We start from the raw sequence: 12577 nt of genomic DNA, 5'->3' as shown, positions 1-12577 counted from the left end.
TATTTCTAAAAATAGTGCATCCTTGAATTGGTTTATTAAGAATATTAATTTCTTCTCTTGGTGAACCTATGATTTTCCCTGCCAGCCCTTTTCCTGGGAGGTCTTTCATAGAATGTAGAACATTTACTCAAAATGTTTGCAAATCATAATTACAATGCCTGACATTATTGTTTAGGCATCCAAATGTTAACTCATTCTTCTTAGGGATAATGATATCAACATGATCAGGCAGAAATTAATAAGCTAGAACTATGAAGACTTATAAAATAATTGCTCTTTCAGACTATTGGTTGAGGTTCTTAATTTCACACTACTGGCTCTACTTTCTCTAAGCAGAAAGGAGTCATAACAAAGTATTTGGCAGCTTATGAAATTTTAGGGGTGAGGGACAAGCAGGGAACCAATATTGGGTACTAGGAACAGCCCGGCTTGGTGCTAGTCTCATAGAAACCATATTCCTTCCACCTTTTACCACTTGGCACTTATGATGCTGGGTATATATCAGACATTATAACCTTCACCATAGTTGTGCTAGAATATCCATTCTTCTGCAGATATTCACACTGCTGACTTCTGCTTTAGTCTCACACTGCTTACTTCTGCTTTTAAGTTTTACATGAGTTGTTTCTTTGGTGGAAGTAAGATTGCATACAGAGCCCGTTTTGCCCCAAAAAATGTAGGGATTTTTTTTGTTGGTGCTGGTGGTGGTGGTTTTTCTTTCCAGGCTCTATAATACAAGAAGGAAATTGTAAAGGGGATTTGGAAGATACTGAGTAAGCCAGTTTGCATAATCTGCTGTAGTTTCTTCTACGTATAGAGTATCACTACTGGGGGGAAAAGATTGGCCTGCTTTCTGAAATGGCTTAACAAAGGAGTGTTTGGTAGTTTTGATTATGTTTATTAAACTCTAAGATCTGAATTTTTTGGATGCAGAAATCTGATTTTTGAGTAAGAGGAGACAAATTACCTTTCATGATGCAGACTCATTATTCAAGTTCATTAGACTGATGTATTAAAACCAACATGCTAGATTACTAATTTATAGAGAATGTGAAAAGTGCTGAAAATGCATATAGAACAAAATATGCATCATCAGCACATTGTCTTCCTGTCACCAGATCTTAGTAGAAAGCCATATCAAAGTATGGACTTTTGATTATGGAATCAAACTAAGGGATATTTGATGTTAAATACTTAAAGACTATCAGACTAACATAGCCTGTTGCTTCTATTTGAAATTAGAGATTATGTTATCAATGGGGACAGAAAACTTTAAGTGTGATTTAAAGTCTCCTCTCCCCTGGATAATGTGTGGATGTATGTTGCCAACAAATAGCTAATCAGCTTCTCATTTTGATCAATTCAATCTGAATAAGTTAGAGAGTGTTCTCTGCCCAAGAACCACTTTGTCTCTTTTATTGGCCTTTCATTTCTCTGTTGATCTTTAGCATTTAAGTTAATGCTGAGAATTCAGTATTTTCTGTTATTTCCATATTCTTGAGGGTATTGCTTCACAACTCCTTGGAATTATCTAATGAAGCTAACTATAATTATTTAGATTCTCCCTCTTCACTATTCACCCCTCTTCTTCTAGACAAACTGTCAGAAAGGCAATATATTGACATTATATTAATAGCAGATGTTTACAAATAGGTTCTAGGAATTCTTGGGCATTTTTCAAACTTTTAATTTGGAAATAATTTTAAACTTAAAAGTTGCAAGAATAATGCAAACATGTATACAGCCTTTACCCATATTCACCTGTTGTTAATATTTTGCCCCATCGATTTATTTGAAGTCTTTCTTCCCTACCCTTCCTTCCTCCCTTTATCCCTTTTTCCACTCTTCCCCTGCCTTCCCTCCCCTTCTCCCCCAAACACACACACAGAGTTTTTTTTTCTGAACCATTTGAAATAAAGTTGCATGTATCATTTACCCTTACCCTAAATTCTTTAGTATATGCTTCAGAGGTACGTGAACAGTATGTAAACAGTACAGTTATCAGCCTCAGGAAATTTAACATCAATATAATAAAACCTACCATCCATGTTCCAGTTTTGTCATTTGACCTAATAATATCCTTTATAGCACTCCATATCCCTTTTTTCTTCCAGTACAGGATCTAGTACATACTGCATATATTGCATTTAGTTGTCATTTCTCTTTTGTCTCTTTTCATCTGGAATAGTTGTGCAGCCTTTCTTTGTCTATAATGTTGATATTTTTAAATAATGTAACTTTTCACCCCCATTTTTAATACAATGTTTCTTATTTTGCATTTTGCAGTGTCTCTCATTGTTAGTTTCAGGCTCTGCACCAACAGTTGGAATATTACCTGTGTTCCTTCTAAGGGACTCTTTCTAAGAGTACACATCTGGAAGTACACAATGCCTATCTGTCCCTCATTGATGATGTTAATTTTGGTAACTTGGTCAGATGATTGTCAGATTTCTCCACTTTATAGTGGCTATTTTTATGTTTGCAATTAATAATCAGTCTACTGGAAGGCACTTTAAGACTATGCAAATATCCTCCTATTCATCAATCATGTTCCCCTAGATTCAGCATTTACTAATGATTCTTGCCTGTAGCAATTTTGATTCTGATAACAAAAAATGATTATTTTCTAACTCCATACTCCCTCTATTTTTAGCAGTCAGCAGTCGACCTTTTACTATAAGCTAGAACTCTCTCTTCCTGTCTGTCTGAGCTATAGACTCGTGGATTCAGGTTTTTTTCCCCAATAATATATAAATCATTAATGCTTTTTATTATTTTAATGCACAAATTATCCCGTATTTGACCAGCGTGCACCACTCAGACAGATTCTCGTGTTCTTTTCACAGATCTCCTTTTAGAAAAAGTACTTTTTAACTTTTCTATCATAACAAGTTGATCTAGGATCATTTTATTCCTTCCCTGCCTCTGCCTTGAAATCAGCCATTTCTTCAAGGAGTCTGGCTGTTTTGAGTAGGGAATAATATTAGAAGCTAAGATCTGGGTTCTTGTGTAGTGTGAATCTGTATATCAACAGTTATTTCTCTTTTTAGCTTAGATATTTTCCTACTTGCTATTTTCAGTGGACCCAGAAATCTTAATTTATTTTTTACGGTCACCTTACAGAAGGTTACAATCTGCTTCATACCAGATTTTTCCAAGATTCTGAAAATGTAGATAGTGAGAATTCTGGATTCTATATAATTGTACTTAAGTACTAGCCAGAATTGTAAGACCACTTTTCTGGAAACATAAGTGAATGTCTTTTGGGTTTGGTCGGAAAGAGGGACAAACAATGAAGCAGAATTTGAAAAAAAAATAGAACCCAGAAGATGTTTCTTTCTTGGTCATCAGTAAAGTTGTTTTCATTTTTGGCATGAACTGTTTACGTCCCTTTAAAAATGTGTTTTTCCTTTCTTTTTGGATCATATCATCAGTTCAAAATAGATCTTTTAATTCTTGTTTGGTGTGAATTACTTCATACCAAATATACTATGACACGTTATTTGGAATCCTAAAGAGGGGGAACTTAAGGACATACACCATCCAAAATATGATTGTGCAACTTTAAAAATGTTAGCTCTGTTATCTTTCCAAGATACAGTAACACTGTCAGTAATCCTAAGCAAACCTTTGGCATTAAACTTTTGATAATATGTTCCCAAAATTACTCAACTAGGTAATGTGATCTAAATTTTTTTAAGTAATCAGTAAAATATGATAGATTTACATTGACTTTTATGACTTATCTAAATAATAAGTTGATTTTCTTAAAATATGTTAAGTATAAAATTTTAAATATCTAAAATTTAAATTTAGTTCTGTGTCTTTTTAAAGTTATTTCATATGTTTATATACTTGTCTCTGAATCAGTGATAATTATGCAGTTCTCAGTGAGAACATTTGGTATGTCATCAAATTGTCATCAAAGAAAGAGAGAGGGAATGAATTTTGTAATTTCGAGAGATAAGATGAGGAAAAAAGAGGGAGAAACATAGAAAGCATAAGATATGTTTCTCCATCTCAGTGGGCTTCAAATCTAGCTTGGGAAGCAGAACCAAAACTTAAGTACAAAAACAATCCAAAGTACCATATGCTAAGTATCATTCAGTGAAATAGATAATAATTGCAGACTAAGCAACTGGAATAAATCATACAGAGTTTAAAAGAGCCAACACCTAGAGTAAGGGAAAGAAAAAGAACAATTCAAACAAAAAGCTTGTGAAAGGGAAAAAAGATTGTAGTGCTTATGATAAATTAAAGTCTTACGTTCTAGGCACTGTGCTAAAAGTTTCACAACACTTTATTTCATTCTATTCTGTTTAACTCACATGTAAGTTTATTCTCACAAAACAGCATTTGATAGGTTTTAACATTTCCGTTTTACAGATGAGGCTTACTTAGGGACATTCAGTACTAAGTTGAAGTGCTTGATTCATTCTGTCTCCAAAGACCAAATAATAACCACATTTACTACAAACCTGCGAAAATTGTATCAGTGTGCTATAGGTTCAAGAATTAAGTGTCAAGGATAAAAACAATTATGGGAACAAAAATGATACTCCAGGAGCAGACTCTATTGTGTATAGATCAGTATCCAACAATAGAAGCTTTATAAATCAATGGAATGTGTGTATTTCGACAAATATTATTTAAACAGTTGATGAGCTATTTGAGAAAACAAAATAAATTTAAACATAATATCATACAATTAATTCCAAGTAGTTAAGTAATTACCTGGAAAATGGAGGCATAAAAAGGAATTTATAAATTCATCTCTAGGCCGGGCGCAGTGGCTCACACCTGTAATCCCAGCACTTTGGGAGGCCCAGGTGGGCGGATCACGAGGTCAGGAGATCAAGACTGTCCTGGCTAACATGGTGAAACCGTCTCTACTAAAAAAAAATTTAAAAAATTAGCTGGGCGTAGTGACGGGTGCCTGTAGTCCCAGCTACTTGGGAGGCTGAGGCAGGAGAGTAGCGTGAACCTGGGAGGTGGAGCTTGCAGTGAGCCGAGATCGCACCACTGCACTCCAGTCGGGGCGACAGAGTGAGACTCTGTCTAAAAAAAAAAAAAAAAAAAAAAAAAATTCATCTCTATATGTTATAAAACAGTGGAGACCACCACATACAAAACACTGTATAGATTTAGCTGAAGTACTACAACCCAATCATTTTTGGTACTCCCCCACCCCCACTGTCCCGCTGTTTATCATAGTGTACTATGCTCGTTGTAGAAAACATAGAAAGAACATGCAGGAAAAAATTTGAGAGAACAGAAAAAAAATGGACATATTTTCTTCCAATAAAAAGGATTTTTTTTTTTTTTTTTTACAAAAATTGCTGTACACTAATTGACCATATGGGTAGGTTTAATTAATCCCCTGATGGACATGTATTTCTTGTTTTGTCAATATTATGAATAACTGTGATGAATATCTGGAAAAATCTTGGTTCCTTCAAGAAAAACTTAGTCCAAGGTAATACAACTCTTTGAACTAAAAGTTAGAAATAGCGGCGTTTGGGAATTGGGCTTGCTGATATTGTAATCAACTTTACACTTGGTAGCATTCTAGAGACTAATTCTTAGGTCTTATTCAACAAGACTAGACTTTGTTAGAGTCTAGTGAAAACTAGCATGTGTAACATAATTCACACAGTGAAAAAATTGGGAGACTTGTATGTTCTGAGTTTATTCTATAGTTTGATAATTTACAACCTTTGCAAGTATCCACATGGGATTCTCCTTAGAGTATGGATGGTAAAGATTATGTTTTTTACCAAAGCATCTGTCTTCTCCTCCCCCTTTTTGAAATGAGAATTGGCAAATGGACAGAATGCTGAATCTTAACAGTCCCGTTGATGTCCCTCACAGTTGTATTTTGTAGGAAAAAACTATCACTGAATTAACTATGATTAATTGGTACTACATGCTTAAAATGATATAAGACATTAAAACAGCAGGAGAAACTTTTAGGAGTAAGTTTCCAGAATCCTTCAACATCAAATATCTTTTCTTAAATTTTGACAACAATTTCAGGCTAGGAAGGGCTGCGATGAGAATTGTGTATTGTTACTATTTCATTTTAAAATAAAGATTACTACATTCAAATATAATTAAAGGAAAACAAATCTGAACATCTTTTCAGATTGACAGTTTGGCTTCTCAGATGTTATCTTAAACAGCTTATTTGGACTAATATGTTATTTTTTACAAAGTTTACACAGAAGAGTATAAGATACTGAAAGGAGGCCGGGCGCGGTGGCTCAAGCCTGTAATCCCAGCACTTTGGGAGGCCGAGACGGGCGGATCACAAGGTCAGGAGATCAAGACCATCCTGGCTAACATGGTGAAACCCCGTCTCTACTAAAAATACAAAAAACTAGCCGGGCGACCTGGCGGGCGCCTGTAGTCCCAGCTACTCGGGAGGCTGAGGCAGGAGAATGGCGTGAACCCGGGAGGCGGAGCTTGCAGTGAGCTGAGATCCAGCCACTGCACTCCAGCCTGGGCGACAGAGCGAGACTCCGTCTCAAAAAAAAAAAAAAGATACTGAAAGGAGAAGTAGCTTAAGAGAAGACTTGGCTTATTAATCCCAGTTATGCCTTTAATGATCTGTATGACTTTGGCAAGTCATTTCATCTCTCTGGGCATGTGATTACTGATTTATAAAATGAAGCAGGTAGCATAGATTTTAAATATCTTCCACTACTGTATTATTTTTCTTATTCTGTCATTTAAACTATGTCTGAGTTTAAAGATATATTTTAATATTGTTCATAGCAGATACACTTTAAATTATGTCCCACAGAACACTGTTGCAAGTCATCTTCTGAATAAAGTGTACTTTAAAAAAAAAATTTTATTATACTTTAAGTTCTGGGGTACGTGTACATAACATGCAGTTTTGTTACATAGGTATACATGTGCCATGGTGGTTTGCTGCACCCATCAACCTGTCATCTATGTTAAATATTTCTCCTAATGCTATCCCTCCCCTAACCCCACTACCCACTGGCAGGCCCCAGTGTGTGATACTCCCTGCCCTGTGTCCATGTGTTCTCATTGTCACCTCCCACTTATGAGTGAGAACATGTGGTATTTGGTTTTCTGTTCTTGTGTTAGTTTGCTGAGAATTATGGTTTCCAGCTTCATCCATGTCCTGCCAAAGGACATGAACTCATCCTTTTTTATGGCTGCATAGTATTCCATGGTGTATATGTGCCACATTTTCTTTTTTTTTTTTTTTTGAAATGAAAGGCCTCACATATTTATTACTGAACCCAGCCAACCAACGCATTCATAATAGATTCAGAGAGGAAAATACGTCGAACTCTCCAGAGAGTGGTGACATTTTCAGTTTGATATGGTAATGTGATCGTGACCTTCAGACAGCACAAATATATGTGCCATCTCATGTGCAATTCCTTATAGCCCCAGCTTGGTTCTTCTCCAATGTCTCCTTTTGGAGTTGTACCTTATTTTATTTCCAGTTTTCATCCGAATCCACTGGGGAATGGGACGATTTTGCTTTTGTTTCTTGGCCAGGAATCGCTTAATCCTGAAAGTCTTGTGAGAAGACATGGCGAGAAGTGGAGGCAAGAACACACCACGATGGCGGAGAAAGGAAAAGAGCGCCACATTTTCTTAATCTGGTTTATCATTGATGGACATTTGGGTTGGTTCCAAGTCTTTGCTATTGTGAATAGTGCCGCAGTAAACATACGTGTGCGTGTGTCTTTATACCAGCATGATTTATAATCCTTTGGGTGTATTCCCAGTAATGGGATGGCTGGGTCAAATGATATTTCTAGTTCTAGATTCTTGAGGAATTGCCACACTGTCTTCCACAATGGCTGAACTAGTTTACACTCCCACCAGCAGTGTAAACGTGTTCCTATTTCTCTACATCCTCTCCAGCATCTGTTGTTTCCTGATTTTTTTAATGATCGCCATTCTAACTAGCATGAGATGGTATCTCATTGTGGTTTTGATTTGCGTTTTTCTGATGACCAGTGATGATGAGCATTTTTTCATGTGTCTGTTGGCTGCATAAATGTCTTCTTTTGGGAAGTGTCTGTTCATATCCTTTGCCCACTTGTTGATGGGGTTGTTTTTTCCTTGTCAATTTAAGTTCTTTGTAGATTCTGGATATTAGCCCTTTGTCAGATGGGTAGATTGCAAAAATTTTCTCCCATTCTGTAGGTTGCCTGTTCACTCTGCTGATAGTTTCTTTTGCTGGGCAGAAACTCTTCAGTTTAATTAGATCCCATTTGTCAATTTTGGCTTTTGTTGTTGTTGCTTTTGGTGTTTTAGACATGAAGTCTTTGCCCATGCCTATGTCCTGAATGGTATTGCTTAGGTTTTCTTCTAGGGTTTTTATGGTTTTAGGTCTTACGTTTAAGACTTTAGGCTGGGCGCGGTGGCTCACACCTGTAATCCCAGCACTTTGGGAGGCCAAGGTGGGCGAATCACGAGGTCAGTAGATCGAGACCATCCTAACACAGTGAAACCCCATCTCTACTAAAAATACAAAAAAAAAAAAAAAAATTAGCTGGGTGTGGTGGTGGGCAACTGTAGTCCCAGCTTCTCAGGAGGCTGAGGCAGGAGAATGGTGTGAACCTGGGAGGCGGAGGTTGCAGTGAGCCGAGGTTGCACCACTGCCCTCCAGCCTGGGTGACAGAGCGAGACTCCATCTTAAAAAAAAGAATTTAATCCATCTTGAATTAATTTTTGTATAAGGTATAAGGAAGGGGTCCAGTTTCAGTTTTCTGCATATGGCTAGCCAGTTTTCCCAACACATTTATTGAATAGGGAATCCTTTCCCCATTGCTTGTTTTTGTCAGGTTTGTCAAAGATCAGGTTGTTGTAGATGTGTGGTGATATTTTTGAGGCCTCTTTTCTGTCCCATTGGTCTATATATCTGTTTTGGTACCAGTACCATGCTGTTTTGGTTACTGTAGTCTTGTAGTATAGTTTGAAGTCAGGTAGCATGATGCCTCCAGCTTTGTTCTTTTGGCTTAGGATTGTCTTGGCTATGTGGGCTCTTTTTTGGTTCCATATGAAGTTTTAAAGTAGTTTTTTCCAATTCTGTGAAGAAAGTCAGTGGTAGCTTCGTGGGGATAGCATTGAATCTATAAATTACTTTGGGCAGCATAGCCATTTTCATGATATTGATTCTTCCTATCCATGAGTGTGGAATATTTTTCCATTTGTTTGTGTCCTCTCTTATTTCCTTGAACAGTGGATTGTAGTTCTCCTTGAAGAGGTCCTTTTTAGATGAATGTGTGTTGTAGAATTTATTGCATGACACTTGTTTATAACCAAATGTCCTCTTTCTTTATGCAGTATTTTAATATGCCATGTTACATAGTCATTAAACAAGGTTTTGACATTTTGTATCATATAATACTTCATGACAGCATTTCCCAGTATGTGTTCCATAGGGCACCAGGTCTTCTAGATGTGCCATCATGTAGAGATCCAATAATTTTGACGAATGCTGTGCTTTGAATTGAACAAACAATACTTTCATATCAAAATTTGAGAAATCCTGCAGTAAAGCAACCTTTTTAACGTATTGTTTCCAACATTCTTTGATTAGGAGACCCTTTTGCTCAGTAATGTCTCTTAGGTTCCAGGAGAAAACACTTCCTATTTTAGTGCCACTAAAACCAGAATTCTTTTTTTTTTTTTTGAGACAGAGTCTCCCTCTATTGCCCAGGCTGGAGTGTAGTGGTGCAATCTTGGCTCACTGCATGCTAAAACCGGAATTCTTTATGAGCAGATATATAGTAGACATATAATGGAATTTGTCCTGTCTTCTGAATACTGTAGCGCCCCAGGGCTCTGCTATTGAAGGGGAAAATCTGCAGTATATTCTCTTTGCTGGAGGTACACTTGATTCTGAACTGAAGACTGGTGGCCTAGATTGTTGGTAGGCTTGTTATCCTAAAATGTGTATTTCTTATGTATTCATTATTTTCCAGACCAATGAAAGGGCAAACCTGGTTTGATCATGTGGACATGTCAACATGATTAAAAGATTATTTTGCAAGAAATGAAGGGTTTTGGGGAGAATTTTAGAACTTACAGAATTTTGCAACTACTTAGGCTCCATTATTTCCAATTCTGGGAAATTTTTAAGTTCTTAAATTGCTTTACTGAGACAATTCTATATAGTGGTACAATTGCTATATATTACATTTCGGAAAGGAAATTGAGGACTGAAAATGTTTTACTTGTGGAATTAATTTTATCCTCTTCTTATAAGTGATTATTTAAGAAATGCTGTGGGAAGATTTTTACTGTGGTACAGTATTGTTAAAAATGAACATAGCACAGAGATGTTGGATGCCACAGTTCCTTTAAGGATAGAAGGGTCAGGACTTGACAGTTATTTTGATATTAAAATTAAGCATCAAGATACAACAAAGATGAGGCTGAAGTGTTCAACCTGAATGGTCAGATAAACTTCCTTAAAGCTTGTGCTGATCTGCTACATCGAGTTATTGCATGCAATCAGCAATCTAGTACTTTTTGTCTCAGGATATGTTTTAAGAGCAGTAGTAGCACTTTTAGTCCAGCTTGATATGGTGAGTACTAATTTATCCCATATTATTGAAGCACAGAGACTATGAACTACACATAATATAAGTTACACAGAAGCTGGGAATCACTGGCAAATGTAATCCATAGTAGTAATTGGTAGGCAAAGATATCTACAAATGGGCAAGTTGTGGCATGTGATTATGATATGTATTGACCTTATAAGTCAATGTGAGATAATTGAGTAAACAGTGTTTAAGTTAAATTTGTATCTTTAATGAGACCTACTAAAAGCAAGGAATAATCTTTAACTGGCCAATTTAATGAGAAGAAATAATCTTAAGTTGGCAAAGCCTTTAAAATATTGTTCAGCTGGATAAAATATGTGAAACTGTTTTGTACTGTAAAATATTGAATTTAGAAGCATTATTAGAGTATCTAATATTCATAAACTATGTTTTGAATTTCCTGCTTATTTTTAAGTTTCTCACATCTTTTCAGTAGGTGAAATCTGTCATTGTAAAACACACACCAAATAAAACTAGTGTCATTATATAATTATTACACAGGATATATCTAGCAGCTGTGTAGAAGAAGGAGTATTCCTCTTACATAATAAATTATTTCTAGAAAAATTTTATCAAAAATGTCTCTTTAACATTCTATAACAAACTTTATTTTACCTAACAAATTTGGGGTTTATTTGGGGGGTGTGTGTGTGTGTGTGTGTGTGTGTGTGTGTGTGTGTTTAATCACAGTACATTTTGCTTTAAAAGCAGAAATAAGAATTTTTCTCTAAACTTGGGACATTGCATTCTTATAGGAGAGATACTGAAATTAAGAACTAAGAATATTTTAGGATTTGTAGCACATTTACAAAGGAAAAGTCAACATCTGTAATAAAAAGTGATATAAATAAAAATTATTTTTTACTTAATACTGATTTTCACTCTATTGGACCTTTTTCTTTCTTGTTAATAACTTTTTCTTTTGGTGAGTGTTTAATTGAAGAGCAACTTTAAGAAATGACCAATGGCATTCTATTTTGTGTTTTGGTCAAAGTAAATTAATGGTTATATATTTGAAATGGTTATCTATTTACTCTCGCTGGCTTCTAATGGTACTCTAGGGCATTTATCACAATCCCATAAAAATGTGGATAGCTTTATCTCTTCCAATAATTTTAGTCATTCTTTTGTCATTTTGAATTTGTTGGTAATCCATGAAGAATATGATTCATTAAGTGTGGAAATCTTTGGTAAAGTCATATTCATCACTTTTATTATTTCTAAGGATTCCAGAAATCAACCAACCTAATGTTTGTTTTTGCTTTGTAATAAATGAAAATCTTTCAAGAGCATATGGACTTTATCATACATACAAAAAGTAAACAGCTCCCTTTGGATGTGTGCATTCCACAGACATCTAATACTGTTATATTGCATTGTAATAGAAACTAAATGAGCTCTAAAGGAAATAGAAAATATAATTCTTGGCCTCTATGAATAGGGGGGAAAAGACTTCCCTTGATAAAATGCTCAAAAAACTATGCCAAGAAAATGTATTTGTGCATGTATGCAATGAATTAATATTAAGTATCAACTATGGGCCCAGCCCTTATTTTAGGAACTGGGAGATCACCATTGAACAAAACTGAAATCCTGGCCTTTATGGGAGCATGTGCTAGTGTGGTTGACAGAGAAACTAAAAAACAAGATAAGTGAAATAGATATCCAATATGTTGGATAGTAACAAGTACCATGGAGAAAAATAAAGCAGAGAAAGTGGGTAGAGAGTGTTAGGGCATTGCAGTTTTAAATAACGTTGTCAGCAAAAGCTTATCAGAGCAGAAGATGCTTGAATGAAAACTTGAAAGTGATGAGGAACTGAGTCATTAAAATATCTGTGGAAAGAGTATTTAGGCAAAGGAATAACACAGAAGTGCGTAGATCAGTGGATGGGGGCATGCCCAGTGTGTTTAAAGAGCAGCAAGGAAGCAAAGTGGGGCTAAAGAAGAATAAAGGAGATGAAGGGA

At 35.7% G+C, this 12577-nt stretch overlaps 2 protein-coding genes across 3 annotated transcripts in view; one reads left to right on the top strand and one right to left on the bottom strand.

Annotated features, from left to right (window-relative positions):
• The window catches only part of SBF2 (SET binding factor 2), a 527862-nt gene that overhangs the window by 240242 nt on the left and 275043 nt on the right, over positions 1–12577 (top strand). The gene's annotated exons all lie outside the window — the stretch shown is intronic.
• On the bottom strand, positions 7229–7630 carry LOC115893585 (60S ribosomal protein L39). Its single transcript, XM_030918142.1, has one exon. The coding sequence runs from the start codon at positions 7576–7578 to the stop codon at positions 7423–7425; it is 156 nt and encodes a 51-aa protein (XP_030774002.1). The 5' UTR covers positions 7579–7630; the 3' UTR covers positions 7229–7422.

The sequence above is a fragment of the Rhinopithecus roxellana genome, chromosome 15 (assembly GCF_007565055.1).
Source record: "Rhinopithecus roxellana isolate Shanxi Qingling chromosome 15, ASM756505v1, whole genome shotgun sequence".
NCBI lineage: Eukaryota > Metazoa > Chordata > Mammalia > Primates > Cercopithecidae > Rhinopithecus > Rhinopithecus roxellana.
The sequence above is the reverse complement of the archived record's forward strand: the minus strand, read 5'-3'. Positions and strand labels throughout refer to the sequence as shown.

Bases quoted from the DNA above. Each gene is read 5' to 3' on its own strand.
- LOC115893585 (XM_030918142.1), bottom strand. From the start codon at position 7,578: ATGTCTTCTCACAAGACTTTCAGGATTAAGCGATTCCTGGCCAAGAAA.